This window comes from Pieris napi, chromosome 9 (genome assembly GCF_905475465.1).
Source record: "Pieris napi chromosome 9, ilPieNapi1.2, whole genome shotgun sequence".
Classification (NCBI taxonomy): domain Eukaryota; kingdom Metazoa; phylum Arthropoda; class Insecta; order Lepidoptera; family Pieridae; genus Pieris; species Pieris napi.
Window position 1 is genome coordinate 2,736,116 of NC_062242.1, and position 20,981 is coordinate 2,757,096.

The following is a 20,981-nucleotide window of genomic DNA, read 5'->3' on the forward strand; positions in this document are numbered from 1 at the left end:
TCTAAGCCGACCTAGTGTTCTCCTAAATAAAACTTCAAAATTCATATTTAATTACAATAATATAAATACAGTAGCGATATTCTCTGCAATCATCTCAACTATTGTGACGGCGCCCGTCTTGAAATAAATCCTGAGTTTTACTCAAAATAAACACAGATTATAGTGACAGGCGGTGTCTTAGAGAAAAAACTTGGCACTTTCTCCGTAATTAGTTGTTGAAAATGGCGCCCCAGCTGATTAACTGGATTCGGGTCAATGCCTTTACTACTAACATTACACTGTTACATATTTAATACATAACATTTTCTATTTTAATTAAAGAGCAAAAAGTAAACAATTTTTTTACGAAATTGTTTCGCGAAGGAAAGTAGTTTTACGAGTTTTCTTTGTACTTGTAAATCTCATGAAAATAGATTTTATTGTTAAATAATAATTTTTGAATAAAAATTTTCCTGTTTGTTAATCTGTTAAAAATATACATTAAATACCAAAATGAAAGAATTATACTGATATAATCAAGACGTTAAAAATAATCAACTTAACTCGGCACAATACCAAAAGAAAACTAAGTTAAGTAACTTTATTCGTTAAGTAACTTCAAATTTTATTGTTATTAAACACTCATACTAATTTAACGTCGTGTAACAACAATATTAAAAGTAAAACAAAAAACCTGAGATTTCGCATTCACAAAATTAAAACATCTCGTCTTCAAATCAAAAATCGATTAACGTTTCTTGTACCATTTCCTCGAATATTATCAGTACATTTGCCACGTTTTTGCCATTTACCTGAGTTTAAATGCACAGTACATATTATAATATTGTAATTGTAATAATGACTTTCATTTACGCAAGTATCATACAATAAAAAGTATAATATTCATTCATTTTTTTTTCGCCCATGGCGCAGGTATAGTCTTTCGACCATACCGCCTAGTCTTTCGTAGAATCATTCATTTTGAACAAAATAAAATGGCGGCCACTTGTTGTGTGCTTATGGTCCCGGCTTGACTTGAAGTTAGCGTACAATTTAAAAACATGCATTGGATTAATTTAATCTTTATCGGTCGATACCGATTAATTTAATCGTAATAATTAAAAGTACAATTCGATAATTGTACTAAAATTTCTGATAACGAAGAAACTCTTTCATTCGACTTAATTAGCGAAACAAAAATAAAATTGAGTGCTTTATCACACCGCGCTTTCACGGATCAATATAATAGTCAATCAATTGGAATAATTTACATCATTCAATTTTGACCCTTAACTTATAGCATTTACAGACGCTTTTGCCATACACTTTCTCCTTGTAAGCTTTGGTCCGGTACTTTAATGATGCAGCATTTTTAGAGTGCTATTTTAAGGGAAGTAGCGAAAGTATTTAATAGAATGTAATTTGTCTTTGATTACTTATGTACCTACTTCGGTGGGAATTACTATTGACGTTTAATGGAATAAGCAAAAACAAATATGTAACTTTCATTCTTTTAATCGAATTATAAAAGCTTTATAATGGAAGAAAGTTTTCGGATCATTTTTTTTCTTAATTTAGATTTGGCTTATGTTATATTTCTTAATGACCATTACACCTGCTTCATGGTCTTACAAGGAGTGGTGGAGATTCTTGCTATGTCTCGTTTCTTCTACGGCCTCAAGAAAACAGAGTACCAATTCTGAAAAGGCCGACAACGCACTTGCGAGCCCTTTATAGTCGGTATCAGTTTACATTCGCCGTTTGGCTCTTGGTATATAAAAAAAGTTTCTTTATTTATTTTGACGTTCATAAATACATAAATAAATATTACTTTAATTTTGTTTGAATTCGCTTCAATTTAAGCTTTTAATGAATTTTTTTTTATTGAAAAAACGTTGTTGGCTAAAAATTCAATAAACAAAAGATACCATAATATAACTATTTTGAATGAGAAAAATTGTTTATATGCACAGCATATCTGTATATATATAATTCTTCTGTGAGTGTGTATGTCACTGAACTTCTCTCAAACGACTGGACCGATTTTGATGAAATTTTTTGTGTGTGTTCAAGGGGATCTGGGAATGGTTTAGATTCATAAATCAGCCTGGCAGATGGCGCTGCAGTCGGTACTTCATACTTTGTTAAATATCCTAATCGCTTGAAATAGGTATAATGCAAGACAAAGTCTGTGGGGTCCGCTAGTTTTATATACATTAATAATACTAAATTTTTAACTGAAGCACTTATCTTTTATCACAGCGTAATTTAAAATTAACCAACTTTAGGTTTTCATGACGGTGTTATCAGTATGCGATATGTGCCGTGGCGTGTGTATCACAGACTTAGGTAATGTGTTCAGCTCCTAAAAAGAATGCTAGGAAACCAGTACTTCTAGACACGAAACGGCATGTAGCCACAGAAAGTTGATAGTAAATAACTAAACAAGAAAACAATAAAAACTCTGAAAGTAAAAAATTACAACTATTTTGTGAATCGCTTTCGTCTTATTAGTAATTAATAAATACCTGCTAAAGAAAGGTTAAGTTAATTTCCATTAACGAAACATAAACAACAGGATATCAAAGGATTAAAAACATTTATGTTGTAAAACGCCAGATGCGAAGGAAGGAGTCGTGTAAATATTTATTATTTTTTACTGCTTAGCCAAAATAGCATTGAAATGCAATAAATGAAATTCCAAGAAACATTTGAGATATACCAGAATATTGGTATTCTACTGTCATATAGACGTAACCAAGTCAATTGTCAAATTGACAACGATGGATTTTGTTACACTATTTCATATTTATTTGGCTGTGAAAACTTAATAATTTAATGAAAAAAACATATGTTTATAATATTTATCTACTTTTTTTCTAAACGCGCTAAAAACAATGCTATATAATTTGTATTTAAAATACAAACCTACATCTTTTAACAGAATGAGCTTTTAAAAATGTTGTGGTAAGTATGCTGTCACTGGTAAATACCACCGCCATCTTTAAATGTTCCCATCGTCTATTCTAATTGTAGTATTGATGTTGCCGTTATCAAAAATGTAATTCTAAACATAATACAATCTCCATTTTAAATTGAAGTGTTGATTTTAATGTGTCATATAACACTTATTCATAGTAGAACACTCATTCACACAAATATACCGACTCCTGTATTTTCTTCCCCGTCTGGAACAATGGGAACAGGTTGCGAGCCATTTATAGCAAACAATTTACTTATTAGAACTTACAAAAAATGGTAGCTAAAATGGTGCTTCTTGGAATAGCTATATGTATTTTTTTATAAGTATTACATTTATTGTGTACAAATCCAAAGGTTTGGTTTAGAGGTAAAAGTGTTATCGGATCCCTTTTAATTAAGTAATTAGTAACATTTAACATTACGATCTAGCCTAACTTCAGCCTAATAAGTAATTTAAGTCTAACCTAATTTACTAAAAAGGATATTTAACATAAGAATGTATCCAATGACACTACTTACAGACTCTATTAAGGGGAAGACTCTGTTCTTGTGTACTTTTTTTCCACTTACCAATGTTTAGCACTTAAGACTTACCTGCAAGTTAACTATTCCCTAATTTGAATGATTATTTTGTAAAAACGTACGTATATAACGTACGATCGAATACTATGTATTTTGACGTTAAGATTATCGAATTATTACTTGTGTCATTTTACAACAATATAATAAGCTTGTAGTTATCTTGACACGTTGAAACCTATAAATTAAGCAGCATTTTACTGTGCCGGCTGCGTCTGCGCATGAGTCATCGAGTCAACGCTCGCGTCCTGCCGCGCACCTTTGACTGACTTATTACTTTTTTGCTCCACAGTCCATCTAAAGCCAATACCGATATTCAGCTTGAGAGACACATAAAGAAAGTGTGTAAAAAAAATACTATCTTTTGTCTTGTACATATATAAATATAGTATTAGATATGTTCTCTTCAAAAATTCTATTAAATATTTATGAAGGGTTAAATTTTTATTTTTTGTTGAACCATTTTTGCAAAATACGGCACATTAAACGTTAAATAAGAATTTCTTTAATAAAAACCCTATTTCACTCTTTCCATCATGGTTAGTAATGCCTCACTCACGCGCAGTAAAAGCACGCGTCTTTCAGTAAAGATGTCATAAACTACACATCCTCTGCGTGTTATTTGGCAGAACCATAAACAAGGGAAAATATATTAAGTGTTGTATCAATTACGTAAGAGCACATGAGAGCCTGGGGTCTCCGAAATACTCCATGTAGGTCACTCGTACCACACCTGTGGATGTAAATATTTTGGATATATACTGGGCCTTTGCGTATTACATATAAAAAAACCAGTAGCGCTGTAGCGCTATTGGTTTGAGGCCCTGACCTGAAAAGGTTGTAACCTTTTCAGGTCGGGGCCTCAGATTTCTGTATGTGTTTCTGTATTTGCCAATCTAATAGGCAAGTAGGTGAGCAACCTCCTCCTAACACACGCCGACTTCTGTGGTCTAAGGCAAGCCAGGTTCTTCACGACGTTTTGTTTCACCGTTCACGCGAAGGTTAAATGCGCAAATAGACAGAAAGTCCATTGGTGCACAGCCGGGAATCGAACCAACGACCTCAGGCATGAGAGTCGCACGCTGAAGCCACTAGGCCAACACTGCTTGTAATAAAATACTTGAAGTAAAACTATGCGTAAAAAAATATTCATTGATTATAGTATAATCTGGTATAGGTAAGATACATTTCTACCTGTTTCTCTGTCTTGATTTGTACGAAAAATAAATACTCCACCTGACCGACTCACATTATGTATTTTTATATAAGCGTTAAATACCGTGTCAAACGCGTAATGGAGCTTTCACTTCTTGAATCATTGTTGAACAGGCGATCGCATCAATGTTCTCCAAATGCTCTAAATTAACCAAATATATTAAAACCCCCACAGAGTAATCTTACAACGCATATTCCCCTGTAGAACGCGGGGATATCACACGTTATATTTCTGTACTTGTGTGATATTTATAATAATAACAATACATAATAATAAATCGTTAATTTGCAAATAAAGTGGTACATTTAGATCGATTAATTAATAAAATCAGCACAATAAGCCATTAATTTTCATAAAATCATAATAATAAGTTGAGTTAATTATAATTGTTATAAAACTTATGGTTTTTAAAAATTTAATCAACTTCCCCTTGAAAGCATTACATTATAACAAATTGTACGCACTATTTCGTTTATAATGGTAGGGGAGCCCACGATGCTAAATGGGGATTTACTCGAGCGTCGTAGAGACCTATTGGGATGCAAAGCTTAGATAATAAGAAGAAAAAAATGTTATATGATATATACCTTTTCATCGGTGGGGGAAGCGGCTATAGATTGTTAAATATGTAAAAAAAAACTATTGCATGGACATCCTCGAGCGCGTCAGATATTGATAGCATCAATGCCCTACGTATTTTTAATAATGTACGTATGTTAATCTGATCGTTTGCATGATGCGGGTGGTTGTATTTAAGGGTTGAAAATGAAAAAAAAATTAAAATTATCGAGCGCGTCAGATTTTCTAAGGGAGTGTTAAGTGCACCAAAAAAAAGCTCTCATTCACTAATCTGACGATTTCGATGGGACGCAAACCCACGGCCATTTTCATAATTTGCAAAAAAAAATCGCAATTTTGAAATACTCAAGCGCGTCGGATTAAGATATATGTGGTTCATCTTTATGTTCTAAACGTACTGTCTCATAATCTGACGATTATCTAGAGGGATTCGCCTGATCTGACAAAAAAAATTTAGAAAAACGGTTCACCTAAAGGGCCATCCCTGCAACTTCCCGCTAATTCCATTCCTGGGCGCTTAAAATTGATATTTTGAGCTCGCTGAGTTCAAAGAAATAACATTTCTATGCATTTGAGCTCTCCCAGCTCGAAAGTCTGATAGAAGTTTCATAGAACACTATTTTTGGAATTTTCAAACCGCAATAACTTTTGAATGGATCAAGCAATTTTTACGCGGTTGGCGGCATTCGACGCAGTTTTATCATCATTATAAGTAATTTGTGGTTCGATCAATTAAATTTTTTTAATTGATCGAACCACAAATTTCGGAGTAATCCCGAAAAAACACTTTTTCGGGTTTCTTTCGTTCACGATATCTCTCGAACTAATCAATCGCTTTTGACCAGATTGGTGGCGATCGACGTGGTTTTTTCAAGCTCAAAGGCGGATTAGTTTTTGAAGTTGATCGATGAAGAAACCACTTTAAAAAAAAATATTTCTTATTTTTTTAAGATTTTTCAAAATTTCTCAAAATCTATCGGTCCGAATCGGTTCAAATTCACAGGAAATGTAATTTTGAGGGAAATATTTAGAACGCCGTTTAGTAGATTCCGATCGGTTTAAGGAAATGTAGGCATCACGCAGCTGCACGCATTTAACTTTATCGACGAATTTTTGTTATTTCGGCTTGCGGAAATCGTCAGATTATACATTTTTCATTATTCTTGAATTATTTCCTTCAAAATAAAAAAAAAATTAGCTACGCTCGAGAATGTCGAGATGACGTTTTTTTTTTACAACTTTGTTGCCCTCCCCTTTTTTTCCGTCACTCTCAAATTGTCAGATTAGTGGAATATACACTTTTTAGGATGTAATTAACTCACCCTACCTTAATCTGACGCGCTCGGGAATTTCTGATGGTCAATTTTTTTTTACTAATCTGATCCTGTCTCCTTCACGCGCGGCCTTATATATGGGCCTCATATTTTGTGGAGGTACTTAACCGGGTACAAAGTATCCCCCTATATATTAATCTGCCGCGCTTTAGTAAATCCCGAAATCCCCTCTTGGGCTCCCCTACCATAACATAGTATTTTCTTAATACTCGATTCCCTTTAACGAAAAAAGCTAAACGTGAATAAGTAATTCTTACATAACTAGTTATGCGGGCTCATACTAGCGCGTTATGAGATAATACTCCTACAACGCGTTTCCTATAACGCGGAACTAGTCTACCGTGTTATAGGAGGGGTTACTGTACTAATCAGCCCTTGAGTCATAACACCCGCTCGCTGTGGATTTCGTTTATTTTGAAAAACTGTTTCCGAAATCTTCAATAGTCATCGTTATATTACAGTCAGTTTAGATGAAACTATAATAACTTTTACATTTAAACCTTCCTCAGGAATCACACTATATATTATTGAAACTCGAAGAACGATCCGTTTGTTAGTTCGCTATTAATTACGTTCACGGAGACAGGCTGGCGCGGCCATAGGACAAATTTTATGGTATGTAAGGATTGACATTTCTTATTAATAATAAAGTTTCTTTCTTTTTTCTTGACAAATATCAAAGTTTAGTTAAATATTCTTATCACGTATACACGGTGTTACTATCGCACCTATTAATCTTAACTGGGCGGTTACAGAAATGACACATAAAATTAACTTCTAGATAGTTATCACAATTCATTGTTTCATTTAAATGAAAACTTCGTTAATCAACATAGTGTTTTTTTTCTTAACTATATATAATGAAGTTACATAATGTTTATATACACATTTTTTTTAAAAAGAATTGAATCTCCTCTTAAAGCGTGTGCATTCATCTATTTAAGTTTTAACCGTCTGCAAACCGAGGGAGGTTATCTATTGGACGTTCAATTTTTAATTTTGCATTATTTTGATTTTCTTGTCAAGCCCTTTTGGGTTATTCAATCATTAGTATATTATACCAAGCCTACGGTAAAACTAAAAATAAAATAAATTTGTGGCGGTACAATTTATTAGTTCTGAGCTTCAAATTTCTGAATCTGATTCATTTCTTAATCTAATAGGCTAGTAAGTGCCTTCTGTGCCTGACGCACGCCGTCGACATTTTGGGTCTAAGGCTAGCCGGTGTTCTCACGATGTTTTCCTTCACCGTTCGAGCGAATGTTAAATGCGCACATAGAAAGAAAATCCATTGATGCACAGCTGGGATCGAACCTACGACAGCAGGGATGAGAGTCGCACGCTGAAGCCAGACTAACACTGCACTACGGCTAAACAAATGCACTTAAAAAAAATAAACGTCAATAAAAATAAATATAGTTAAAAAAAACTATAAAACACGAAAAATATGGCACAGAGCGCCCCACGCTTTTTCACAATAATACCAGTATTTTTTGTTCATTACCATTTTCAGCCTAAATTAGGAATTATTTTACACTTTTTAGTTTGATGTGCTTTAAAAGCGTGTTTTATAGTTTTTTTAAACTATATTTATTTTCCACTTTTTAGTGCTAGCTGCAATACGTGTTGTTTCAATTTAATCGTATTGCTTTGTGGACTTCAAAAAAATTCATTGTTTTTTCGAGATAAACCTATGAAATTATTATATTGTCGCTGATTCTTTATAAGTGTACAAAGTTTGAATTAAATCTGTCTGTTTACATACATACATACATACATACAGGTGAAGCTAATATAAAGCGTGTAAAAAAAAGGATTTCTTAGATATTATTATAGAGAATTTTACTAATAAATAACGCAAGCGTAACTAAGATATATCGAATAGCGAACACCCAGATGTAATCATTAAGGAACTTTAAATTATATCACTCAATGCACCCCGATATTTATTACATTAACGCCACATAAATCCATTGAAAAAAGGTAATAAACTTAAAAAATCCCGATGGGAAAGGTCTAAAATTTGGACGCCAAAGTATGTTAGGAGCGCAGCCTCGCGGTACGAGACGGGAATTTTAAATAGGTACCCTTTATGGGGTATGGGGCAAAAAGTATCCTTCGAATAGTTTCATGTGGTGTCTGCGAATGTGTGCGAGAAAAACTAGAATATAATTGACATTGATAGGTATTTGTGTTTCGGGTCTCACTGATGCAATATTTTTGATTGAACACAATGATTTTGCAAGCAAAAATAGTAAAAAATGATCCCATCTGATTATAGGAAGGTCATTCTGTTATCTCTATCTCTTAGGTTCCATTGCTGTAATTTGTAATTTAAGGTGTTTTGGTTATTCTTTTGTTTTATTTATAAACTTACCTAACTTACCACACATTGGTTCTAATGTTCACACACATTTTTCTCTCTTTGGCCGGCTGCGGCTACATATAAAAAAAAAGTGTGATGCAATTATGAGCGAGCGTAGTGTATTAGATGGAAGAGAAAAAATCTTGCTTATCTGTCTATGAATTAATAATATTTTATTTTATAGGCAGTGTTGGTTTAGTGGCTTCACCGTGCGATTCTCATCCTTGAGGTCGTAGATTCGATCCCCGCTGTGCATCAATGGACTTTATATGTGCGTATTTAACACTCGCTCGAACGTTGAAAGAAAACATCGCAGGAACCAGCATGCGTAAGACCCAAAAACGTCGACATCTATTGTTAAGCACAGGCTGCTCACTTTCCTATAGATTGTCAAATGATCATGAAACAATTACAGAAATCTGAGGCCCATACCTTAAAAGGTTGTATCGCCACTTATTTATCTTTAAAGAGTTATGAGTTAGAGCTGGTGCTTTGCTCGCTCAACAAATAAGTATCGGAATACAGTGAGGAAATGCTGCCAGCGTTAAAGGTACACTGCCACAGGGACCAAACTTTTTAAATTTGTATTATTTTATTTTTATAATAATTTTTCATTATTATTATTACTATGTAGGTTAAGAAAATTGAAAATACTGTATATTTGATTGGTATAAAAATATATTCATTTATAAATCTTCAACGTCAAGTTCGATCAGTATTCGCGTACCTACTAAGACTATTTGCAGTTATTTGATAAATAAAAATGATAATGTTACTCTTATTTTTTGTTTCTTGTTCAGAATGGTACATATAATATTTATTTCACATTATAACCAATCATTAGAAGAATAATAAAAAACTTAATTTATGGTAATGTATTCACACGTAATATTATAGCTTTTACAATACTATCTAACCTAAATATGTAACCATTAAACACGTACTTAATGTGAGCAACTGTATCAAAATCTTACCAACCTGTTTTTTTATGGAATATTGGCACAATACAATAAAAATAATGCCACAACAGACAAGTTGTGATGCGATTAACTATAGAGATATAGAGACAACTGGTTCTGCCATTTCCTTGACAATTCATTGCAAAACATAGTATATATAATATATATTACACTATAACATACAGAATCCATTGTAGTGTAATGTATTATAATCATTACGTCACACAGGGCCAGCTTATTAACTTTTATTGTAATGGCTTCTTTCAGTGCTGTGGTGGCTAAGATGAATTTGACAATAGGACCCATGTGGTCCTATTTAATATCCTTTTTTTTTATATTTTTTTTTTTAAATCGGGAGGCTCTTCTACCTTTATAAGCCTCCTGCAATAAATGTTATCGAATACCGGGCGTGAAATGAGCATACCTTTGCGGCTTATAATTATTTTTTATAATACAAATGCCACACACAAAAAATACATAAAATGATTTGTATTTTTTTTGAAATTAGGAATACTAGGAGAGCAAAATTTTCGTAATAATAGAATAATCAAGACATGGAATTGTCTGTAAGACCCTTATTGCTAATGAATTGTTGGTGAAGGAAGTTGTAAAGAAATAATTTTTATTATAAAACCGATCACAACAATGATATTGTGGACAAATTTTATGTGTTTTGATAATTAAGTTTAATAGGGGTAAATGTGTCCATGTATGAAATATCACCTTAAATAACTGGTATATTTGGTAAAATCACTTTCACTTCTTTTAAAGGGCATTTGTTTCCGAATATGATTTATAGTTACATAATCATTACAAGGTCCATTTGGGACAGTTTCTCAAATCTATGTTGCATGTAAATTTGTACATAAGAAGACACATTCTTGCGTGCACACTCGGACACACAAATATAGTGCCAAAACATAGACTGGTAATGAACATTACCTTAGTTTAATATATTTATTAGTATTGTAGATAATTAAGTCAACATAATATTACTTATTAGCCATTATTTTATACGTTAGAATGTAACTCATGTAAAGTCGCACTCTCGTTTGTGAACTGTCTAGTTAGATAAAAGTCTTTAGTTATTTTTTTTTTCTTTTTTAAATTGTAAATACTGTAAATTCGATTGTTATGTTTAGGTTTTAAATAAATATTTACATTAAGAAAAATATAACTTTTGTTTATTTATTGTTAAGTATACAGAAATACAGTACAATTAAAATAATTAAATAAGGAGAAGGCGGCCGTATAGCTTTCGAGCGATCTCTTCCAGACAACCGACCACTTTATTTGTGTTACAAATTCAATTGGCGTAAATATTGCAATTCTATTGGTATCAACACTTATTAATACTTAAACCAAATTCTTGAGGATTTTCTGTAGCGCTGATATCCTAAATCGGAACATGTGACGAGTACTCAATAGTGGAGGCTGCCTTGAAAATACGGCGTAAGCATATTCTGAGCCGCATTCAGAAGAATGGCTCATTATGCAAATGACGAATCGTTGAACGTTTATGACCCGGAATTAAGATCTAGTTTACTTCAAAAATCGTAAATCTCATTTACCGTAATGTCGGTGCAATGGCTGTTATACTTATTTTTATTCCGCTTACCCTGTCGTGTTTACTGCAATGGTTAATATTTATACATAATTAAATGACGATTAATTAACGACTTATTTGTGCAGACCTTGTTGGGTATTTAAAGGTAACATTGAAAGCCTTTTTTATAAATGCCGAAAAAGAAGGAGTGCGTATTTAAAAAAAAAAAACAAAATTCAAAAGTCATTTAATCATATAGGTAACACAATTTACACTTATCAAAAAAAGAACTGTATATGAAATGCTTCTAGCTTTACATTTAGTGCCAGTTCTCAAATAAAGGGCTTAGAACGGAAGAGAAGAACTGCCAAAAACCTTTCCGCCACTCTTTTTAATCGCCATGTTTTTTTGGTTAAAAATTGTATAAATTCTAAGTAATCGTTAACTCATGAATCAAGTCAAGTCAAGTCAAAATCATTTATTCATTTACAAACACAACACACTTATGACTTGAAAACTATTTTTATTAAAGCTTTCCCTTCCGAATAAACAATTCGTACTAAAAAGAGTGTGGTAAATATATAACGTTTCTTAATAATATACATAACTTAACACGTACAAGAGATAAAATAAAATCGCTGTGTAATATTGAAAAGCGATCATGCAATACACATTAACACTTAAAGCCCAATCATTATAGCCAATTGAATTCGACAAATATATAGGCTGTTTAAAAAAAGGGGCCTTTTAATACGTTATGAGATAATTATGACACAGGGCGTTGGAGAATACAGTTTCGTTATTAATCGAATAACTAATAAGTATCGGAATACAGCGAGGAAATGCAGCTGTACACTGCCACGTTGACCAGACTATTATTATTATATATATATTATTTATTTAAGTTAATTTATGAATTTTTAATAATTATATTTGTATGGGGACTGATATTTAACACTTTAATGTCTATTCAAAGCTCAATTACGAGAAGTAAGATTGAAGTATTGCCTGCTGAAGATTGAGTCAAATAATGGAACCCGAAGTTTATGGCTAACTAACAGTAACTATATAACTAGTAGTCATAGAAGATCAGCTACTTATAAAAATAAATAGGTACCTATTGGGGATACACAGAGTTGGAGATGCGTCTGAGACCTAACATGTAGTTAATACATTATGGCCGATTTACATTATCTTAGTGTTTAGGAGAGCGCTTTAGTAGAACTTGAAAGGCAAGTTCTTTAGCGTAGCGTTTACTAAAGCAAGTAGCGTTTACATGTTTCAACTAAAGTACTATTCTAAAGCACTCTCCTAAACACTAAGATAATGTAAATCGGCCTTTACACTCACTCATTGACTCACATGCTCCCACACACTCACCAATGCTCAGTTTAAAAAAAAAAAAAGAAACTTATGGAATTAAATAGTAAATCAGGTATTTTTTACTTAAAAGTGTTCACAAAGACACATTATAATGCATTGCTTATAATGAAAAAACACATTTTTTTATTATTCCTCATCCTAAAGCGAAATATTAAATATCTGTCCCCATGGAGACCAAATTACCAAAGTGTTTCAAAACTTGAAGAATGCCCTGACGCTCACGTTCAACACACTCTGTATAAACGTTAACAATATTATCGTTAACAATATCACGTTATAAAGATCCCGTGTTGCTTAAAGACATTAAACAGAATGCAGCAAAAGTAGCTGTAATCAGATTGCTCGTAAACATTTCATAAAATCGAAAAGGTCCGATAATATACTAGCAGTATTCATTATTTATCGTTATTAGTATGAGAAGAGATGGCGCGAGGCGTTGTTATAAATAATGAAATTAATTATTCTATCGTTTTAACTAACGAGACGTAGAATTGGCCCAGTCGTTTTCAGTCGAGGTGCAGACAATCATTAGACAGGTCACCATAACGTACCAGTTATGACGCCATAAGTGGTCGAAAATACAATACAATAGGCCCATATTTATTCGTAAGGGAAATTTATTTCTTTCATTTGCTTGTACAGTTACCTGACAGATCTTTGAAACTAATGACAGCGTCATGTGTCATCCGCCAACACGCACTTGGCCTAGGTTATGGTTTTATACTCTTGAAGTCTTCATTAGAGGTTGAACCCAGAACCCAGCAATATATTAACCCAGCAATGCCTTATAAAGGCTACTGAAGTTCAATAACTAATTACTAAATTGTTAATAGTAAAACTGTGAAATAATTAAGATTAAATACGCCCATAGACATAAAAAATATTTTGTAAATTAAAGCTAAGTTTTCATGACTTATTTTAGGCTGCTGTTAAACTATTTAATAGTTATAATTTTAAAATAAATAGACCATAGATACAGTGCTTAAGTGTTCCCGTCAGATAAGGAAGTAAAATTTTTAACGATAAACTTTAATCAGTTATACAATTTTAAATTAGCTACGTACCGGCTGAATTATTAACCATATAATTACAAAACTTCTCAAGTGGATATGGAGATATTGGTGTTTCACAGAAATAATTGTCATTTGCAAGTTATTGAATCCTATAAAAACATTTAATCACTTTTCATTTAAGCGAAAATCATTTCACTTACGTTAAAATACACGATGCACTGTCACTTTCGAATTTCGAATGATTAATGCTACACAAAATTCATGACAAAATTATAGTGTCTTTTTTTGCCTAGGGGCAGGCTAAGGTTTTTCGACCATACCTGGTATTACGTATTCTTCTTTTTTCTAGGTATATTATACTGGCGGCATAACGAAATTGACCGTGGGGCAGGGTATAAACTGGATTTGTGGGAACAGTTGACTTTTTAGTCCTTTTTCGTTTCCAATATCGTGTAAGGAAGCGCGCTTGAGCGATCAAATTTTTATGACATCACTTAACGTATTTTACAACTTGATACCCAATTAATTGTTTATTATCAATTTTGAGGACCTCTTGCTGGGTAGATTAATAATTGCTTTATATCATTTTTATGTATTTTTTGAAATAAAGTAGGAATGTTACTACTGTAAATGCAATGAACATCGAGCGCTTCATGCTATAGCTTGATTGAAGTTTTTGATTCAATGTTTAGGTTAATTTTGTGATTCTTAATTTGTTTAGAACATAGAACAACAACATCATGCTTTGTTGGATTTTTCCTGTTAAGAAAAAAATAATAAAAATAAAATAAACAAATAGCATGAACTGACTCCTTTTTGATTCATGTTAGTTGTTAGTCAATTGGTTATTTCTTTAGTTACGCGTGCGAAAGTTTATCCGAATGTAATTGTTATGCGAGGGATGCTCGCCCCACAGGAACAAAAGGGGTTTTACCCTTCCGCAAATTGGGGCCTATTTTATACTCTTTGTGGGAACATCGTATTTAAAAATCGATGTAATTATCAAGACTAACTATTGTTGAGCCAATAAGCAAAATCACGTTCATACAACTTCGTGCAAATATTCCAGAAATAATTTCATTCACAGAGTTATAGGAACTAGAACAATAGCAAAGGGCAATAATAATAATCAGATTAGCAGCTGCGTATGTGTGCGTGGCGTCAGCGGCATCAATCGTCATTCACTCACTCATTGAGATCATTCGCTTCGGTGCCACGGGCCGTGCTAGTTGTGTGTCGCGTCCGCCATTTTATAACGCATCGAATTCAAAATAAAAAGTGCCGTAACTGAAACTGTGGATGTGATTGTGATGAGTGTTTTGTGAGAATGAATTCTAAAAAGTTGGAGTACTTAGATGATGCCTCCGTGGAGGAGAGAATTAACCTCAGCTGCCTAGGTATGTTTTTTACTAAATCTCATTACCGCTTCGAAGACAAGCATAAACAATAATTAATGTAAAATTGATTGGAACATTGACGTCTAAGACGTTGTTAATTGATAACTCGGAATACGGAAGCTTGGAACATGTTTTATCCATTTACAACTATTAATTAGGCATAAGATAATTGTCAATGTTTTCGTTTATTTGGTATACTACACATGCAGCCTTTAAGCAGAAATTACATAGATAAAATTAATTTTGAAATTATTTATATTTTTAATGGGAATTGTTATGAATGTGCAGGTGTGAATTATAGTAGCTAAAGGTTTATTTTTATGTTATTAAAAGCCATGCCCACAAAACAAGCTACAAACCCAGGATAATTGTTTTATATAAATTTAACATTTACAAAATATTACATTATTACTAAAGAAATAATTTGTAATAATTATGAGATGTGACTGTAGGATTATCATATCTAGGGTAAAATATTACTCAGTATCACTTGTAACATGTTGAAACTTGACTAATATTATTTTATTATAAAATTTGAAATTCATATAGTTCCTTATCTGAATGTATTTAGTTTTATTATTTGAATGTAATTATGTTATTTTTTTTATATTATGTTTAAAATTATTCCTACCATTTCATCTAGACTAACAAGATCTTAGAGTTAACTGTGCAACAGGTGTGTAGGTCAGTTCAATGGATTTTTAAAACCGTTACCTGCATGTAAAAACATTAATAATATGGGTGTATTTTTGTGTTAGCTATACTTATATCTCCAAATTTTAATTTATTAGAAACATAACTTTAACTAAGATTTTTATAGCCAGCTATCATATTGTACCTGAAAGGTGTGAAGATTTAAATATTAACAAAAGACAACTGGAATTCTAAATTTCTCCCAGGCTTAATCGTTTGGACTCCAGACTTATCCATCTCTTTCTAACGTAAAGCAAAGAAGGGGACAGCTTTAGTAATTACTATTTCAATGTGTGGGTGTACCTCAAGGAACGACAGGACTATGCCCTCGGGTAACGCAAGAGCATATTTTGCGGTTACAAAGTTATCTTGATTATAACTCCCATGTTATTAACATTTCTATAAATAAGTAAAAATACATTATTTTTCGTAGGTATCGTGACTAAATTTTTATTTTACTCTTTCTGAGGAGATATACCAGCCTTAACTGAGGGGTTTTTTTAAGTTTTGTTATTAAGCAGAATAGCATAGTAGTTTTTCGATATGAAACACTAATACATCAAAAGGCTGATTGACGGCATACAGCCGGTCTCTCCTTTAGGTCGGTGGCTCATGTCTTAGCGTCGGGGCTCGCAAGGCAGCATCAATAGCGGACTGTTTCCGCAGGTTTTTGCCCAGCTTATAAATATACAAATTTCATTGAAGTATATTTTTATATCTCATTTGAATAACCTATAAGGTCAATTTCGTTTCGGTTTAACAATAACAAACGTTTAATAAATACTTCCGTATGAGCTATAATTTGGGTGTGTCATGTCACGATATAACAAATATTAAACTCTTGATTGTGGAACTAAAATATATAATCACATCTAGTTTAATCTACAAATGGCCAAGACTCTAGATCACTTTAAAAACGACAAAATCAATCAATGTAATTAAAAATTATTAAAAAAAAGATCGGCTAATTCGTACAAGGCACTTGTAAGCCTGGCAATACCTTGCCCATTGTCCGTGTTTAAATTTTATGTGAATTTAAAAAAGACAATTTTTAATTCGTTTTATTTTAATACTTATTATCGAGATCTTATAGATATTGCTACTAGTTATGGGATTAAATATTCGTAAAAAGCAAATTATTGAATAATTAATAAGATCATTGGCCTGGAAGGTCATTCGAACTGGTTCTGTCTCAAATGATCTTAATTTGATTAGCAGAATACATAATTTTATAGATTATGTCTCGAAAATTTAAATAAAAATAATTAATTTCTAATCAAGGAGATTATAATTATTAAATTCGTAAAATATAGAAGGAAATTCATAATAATGGTTTCAAGGTTTTGCACGTTTTCGGCCACGGCCTCTGAGGCCTATAAAATATTAAAAATGTATATTTATCTTATGTTCTGGCCCTTTATTTTATACATACATTGAGAGGTTACAATATATTTAATACTAATTCATTTACATAATTATCTGGGGATGCTGAAAATACCTTTATTCAATATAAAAACAACGAAAAATGCGATTAGAACAAATATGGATATTTAGCAAAAACTGTTGAAACTACGCGACAAGTTAACACGCAAATAGGAGAGAAATCTTGTTCTAGGAAATATTGGACATTTTTGTCATAGCTTAGTATATTATAGATTCAAATGTATTTCGTGGGCGTAATTCCCGTACCTTAAATATTACGTAAATCGAATAGCTAACAAGCTTTAATTTAATACGGAGTCATAAAAGTACATTGCATTGATCCAATCAATAATTTGATTTGAATGAGCTTTAGTATTCATTTACAGGGTGTTCAAATATTGTAAGAAATAATATTAAGACCATTTTTATTCATGATTCAACTGAAATGTATGTGTATAGATAGTTTATATTGTATTTACAATATTCTTAATCTACATAGTAATAATAATAATTAAACCTAAGTATTGCAATACAGCGAGGAAATGCTGCCAGCGTTTAAGGTACACTGCCAAGGGACGTAACTTTTTAAATTTGTTTTAATTTATATTATTATTATTACTATGTAAGTTAAGAAAATTGTAAACACTGTATTAAAAATTAATAAATTGATAATTAAAACAAATTTTAAAAGTTTGAGACTATTAGGTTTTTGTAGTTTAAAGTAATTGTAACGTTGTCAGTGGGAACTATTTTGTGTGTACACACTGTCGCTTTTAAAAGGTTTTTTGATCTATATAATATGTCTATGTAAGGCAGTATTGAAGAGCAGTGATGGTCTAGAGTTGTAGGCACCAATGGACTTTCTGTCTATGTTTGCTAGTATGGTGAAGGAAAACATCGTGAGGAAACCGCTTTAGGCCCAAAAAGTTAACGGCGTGTGTCAGGCATAGAAGGCTTATACCCACGTGTCTATTAGAAAAAACAAATGACACACACAGAAATCTGAAGTCTGGACAGAAGCAGCGCCACTGATAACAGGCGATGGTGATTTTCTGGATCAATAAAGACTTTATAACATCCTGTATATAAACGATACGTTAAAAATAATCCGTCTTAGAGAACGCAGAAGCTAACACTTGAACTTTTTGTATGTAACTTGATCCGTTTGATATTATCTACATAATATGTAATTGGTTGTTACTGTATTTTTTTATTTACTTAAGAAGTTTATGGGTAATTAAATGGTTCATTTGTTTACGTCTCGCTGGTGTATGTTTCATACTAGGTACCTGTTATTGGAATTTTATTTTTGGGAAGACATAAGACGTAACATTTATTACTAACAAAGACACACACAATTTTTTTTTTATACAACAAGGTACGTTTTAAGTGTGTTATGCGTGTAACACACTTTTGTATAAATTTAAATTACTATAAGGTTTGTTTGGCTCATTATTAAGAAAGAATGTTTGTTTTGCTTTTATTTAAATGGTATCACCGTTAGAAAAAGGATTCTTTCCATTTTTGTCATTTTAGTACGATGGAAAAATCACTCACTACCATAGTACATATATATTTATTTACATATATTTTTAGTGCGTTTAAATTAAAGTAAGATTAAATGATACAAACAAGTATTTTGTTCATGTGCTAATTAATGATTTATAGTAAATATATAAAATAAAAATTATAAAATTTAATCAATCCAGTTTTGTATATTTATACCTTCTATCATTTTATCTGAGGAATTTTCGCATAAAGTATGAAATTTACGGTACACAGAGTATCTTAGCAATGGTGTTGATAAAGACCTCGTCCCCAGATCTATATTTCTAAAAGCTTTTAGCTTTTACCGTATTTATTTGTTATTAACGTCTGAACAGGAAACAGTGATTATTTTTCGCATACTTATATGTATTGAGGCAAACAGCGTTTTTATTCGAAAACAGTCTTGGAGTCCGTAGGTAACACAATCACATATTTTGGACGCAAAAAGAAATAAGTTATAGATACAGAAACTTATCTATATAAAAAAATCTAGTGAAAAGAACATGATATCTATCAGACAAACAGTGTATTTACTATGAAAAATAAATCATTGATTTTGAAATTTGAATAGTTAATAATCATCATTCGAATATCCATCCGTATCACCTCGACGTCCGCCGTTCCACAACTGAGCGTTTTTCAATGCAGTTTTTGCCGCGCACCAGCTCTTTGTGGAACCAGCTGCCCACTGAAGAATTTCCGAACCAATTCGACTTAGGGTCCTTCAAGAAAAGAGCGTACCAATTCTTAAAAGACCGTCAACGCACTCGCGAGCTCTCTGGCATTGAGAGAGTCCAGGGGCGGCGGTATCACTTAACATCAGATGAACCTCCTGCCCGTTTGCCTGCCAGTTTAGCTTTGTGGTTAAGTGCGATTGTCATTCTCATTTTTTTTATAAAACGGGGCAAACAACAAAATCCCTTCTCACGCGATAAAGTAAATTATTGTAAGGAAATCGACGTTTTGGACTCAAAAATACAACTTGAGACAAGGTACCTACCTGCTCTAAGGGCCGATTTACATTATCTTAGTGTTTAGGAGAGTGCTTTTGGATGGTACTTTAGTTGAAACATGTAAACGCTACTTGCTTTAGTAAACGCTACGCTAAAGAACTTGCCTTTCAAGTTGTACTAAAGCACTCTCCTAAACACTAAGATAATGTAAATCGGCCATAATATTGCACTAATCGGTGCGTAACCGTTTATGTCCCACGGTCTGTTAGCAGATATGAAGCTTCTTTACTGACGATTGTCTCTATATGGAGAAACATTCAAATGAGAAACTACTTGGAGTCCTCCTCAAACAAAACTTACCTCTTGAGACACTTCACACCATAAATATTATTTCCTGTCAAAGCTTTTAAGTTTTTAACCCTTTTTAAAGGTCCGTACTGTTAAATTAAAAGACAACAACTCAACAATGTATATGTAGACAAACAAACTAAAACCTTGTGAACCATATTTCTATATGGTTCTAAGTTTTGTTACTTCATTGGATTATAATAAAAACTCTTATATCTATAGGTACTATATCTCTATACTATTTGAACAGGCAAAGATTTGTTTGGTCCATTATCTCATTTAAAAATGTTGTTTAGTGGCTATTCGAAATCAACCAATGGAAATTTTAAATGCATGTAGGTGTTTGTTTCGCTAAGTTCTGAGCTTTTAATAACCTATATCTAAATAAAAAAAAAATAACTCTCCATAGTAGCATATCATTTAAAAAAATCAAACACACCACTACACGCAATACTCGTCGAGCGAGTTTGCTTATCTTGCCGAAGCCGCGTACAAATTATTTAAAGAAGTCTATTAAGTATGAGGGTGTGCAATTATATATATATAATATGTGCCACTGAGCCACGGACGAAAACCTTGTCCTCTAATTATAAAATCTACGGAATATTTCCTATGAACGCAGTCATAGATTTATTACAATCTGTCTTTGTTCTGTAAAAGCTGAGTAAATATTACAAATTGATGG

At 32.4% G+C, this 20,981-nt stretch overlaps 1 protein-coding gene across 4 annotated transcripts in view; it reads left to right on the forward strand.

Annotated features, from left to right (window-relative positions):
• LOC125052619 (protein TANC2) overlaps positions 1-20,981 on the forward strand; it is a 220,287-nt gene that overhangs the window by 74,329 nt on the left and 124,977 nt on the right. Inside the window, exon 1 of one of the 4 annotated variants that reach the window (XM_047653563.1) lies at positions 15,135-15,332. The exons of 2 other annotated variants lie outside the window; for them this stretch is intronic. In XM_047653563.1, coding sequence (XP_047509519.1) covers positions 15,263-15,332 — 70 coding nt within the window. In that variant the 5' untranslated portion in view covers positions 15,135-15,262. Of the gene's footprint in view, positions 1-15,134; positions 15,333-20,981 lie in introns of those variants that run through there. One more of the 4 variants, XM_047653564.1, reaches the window with a different exon arrangement.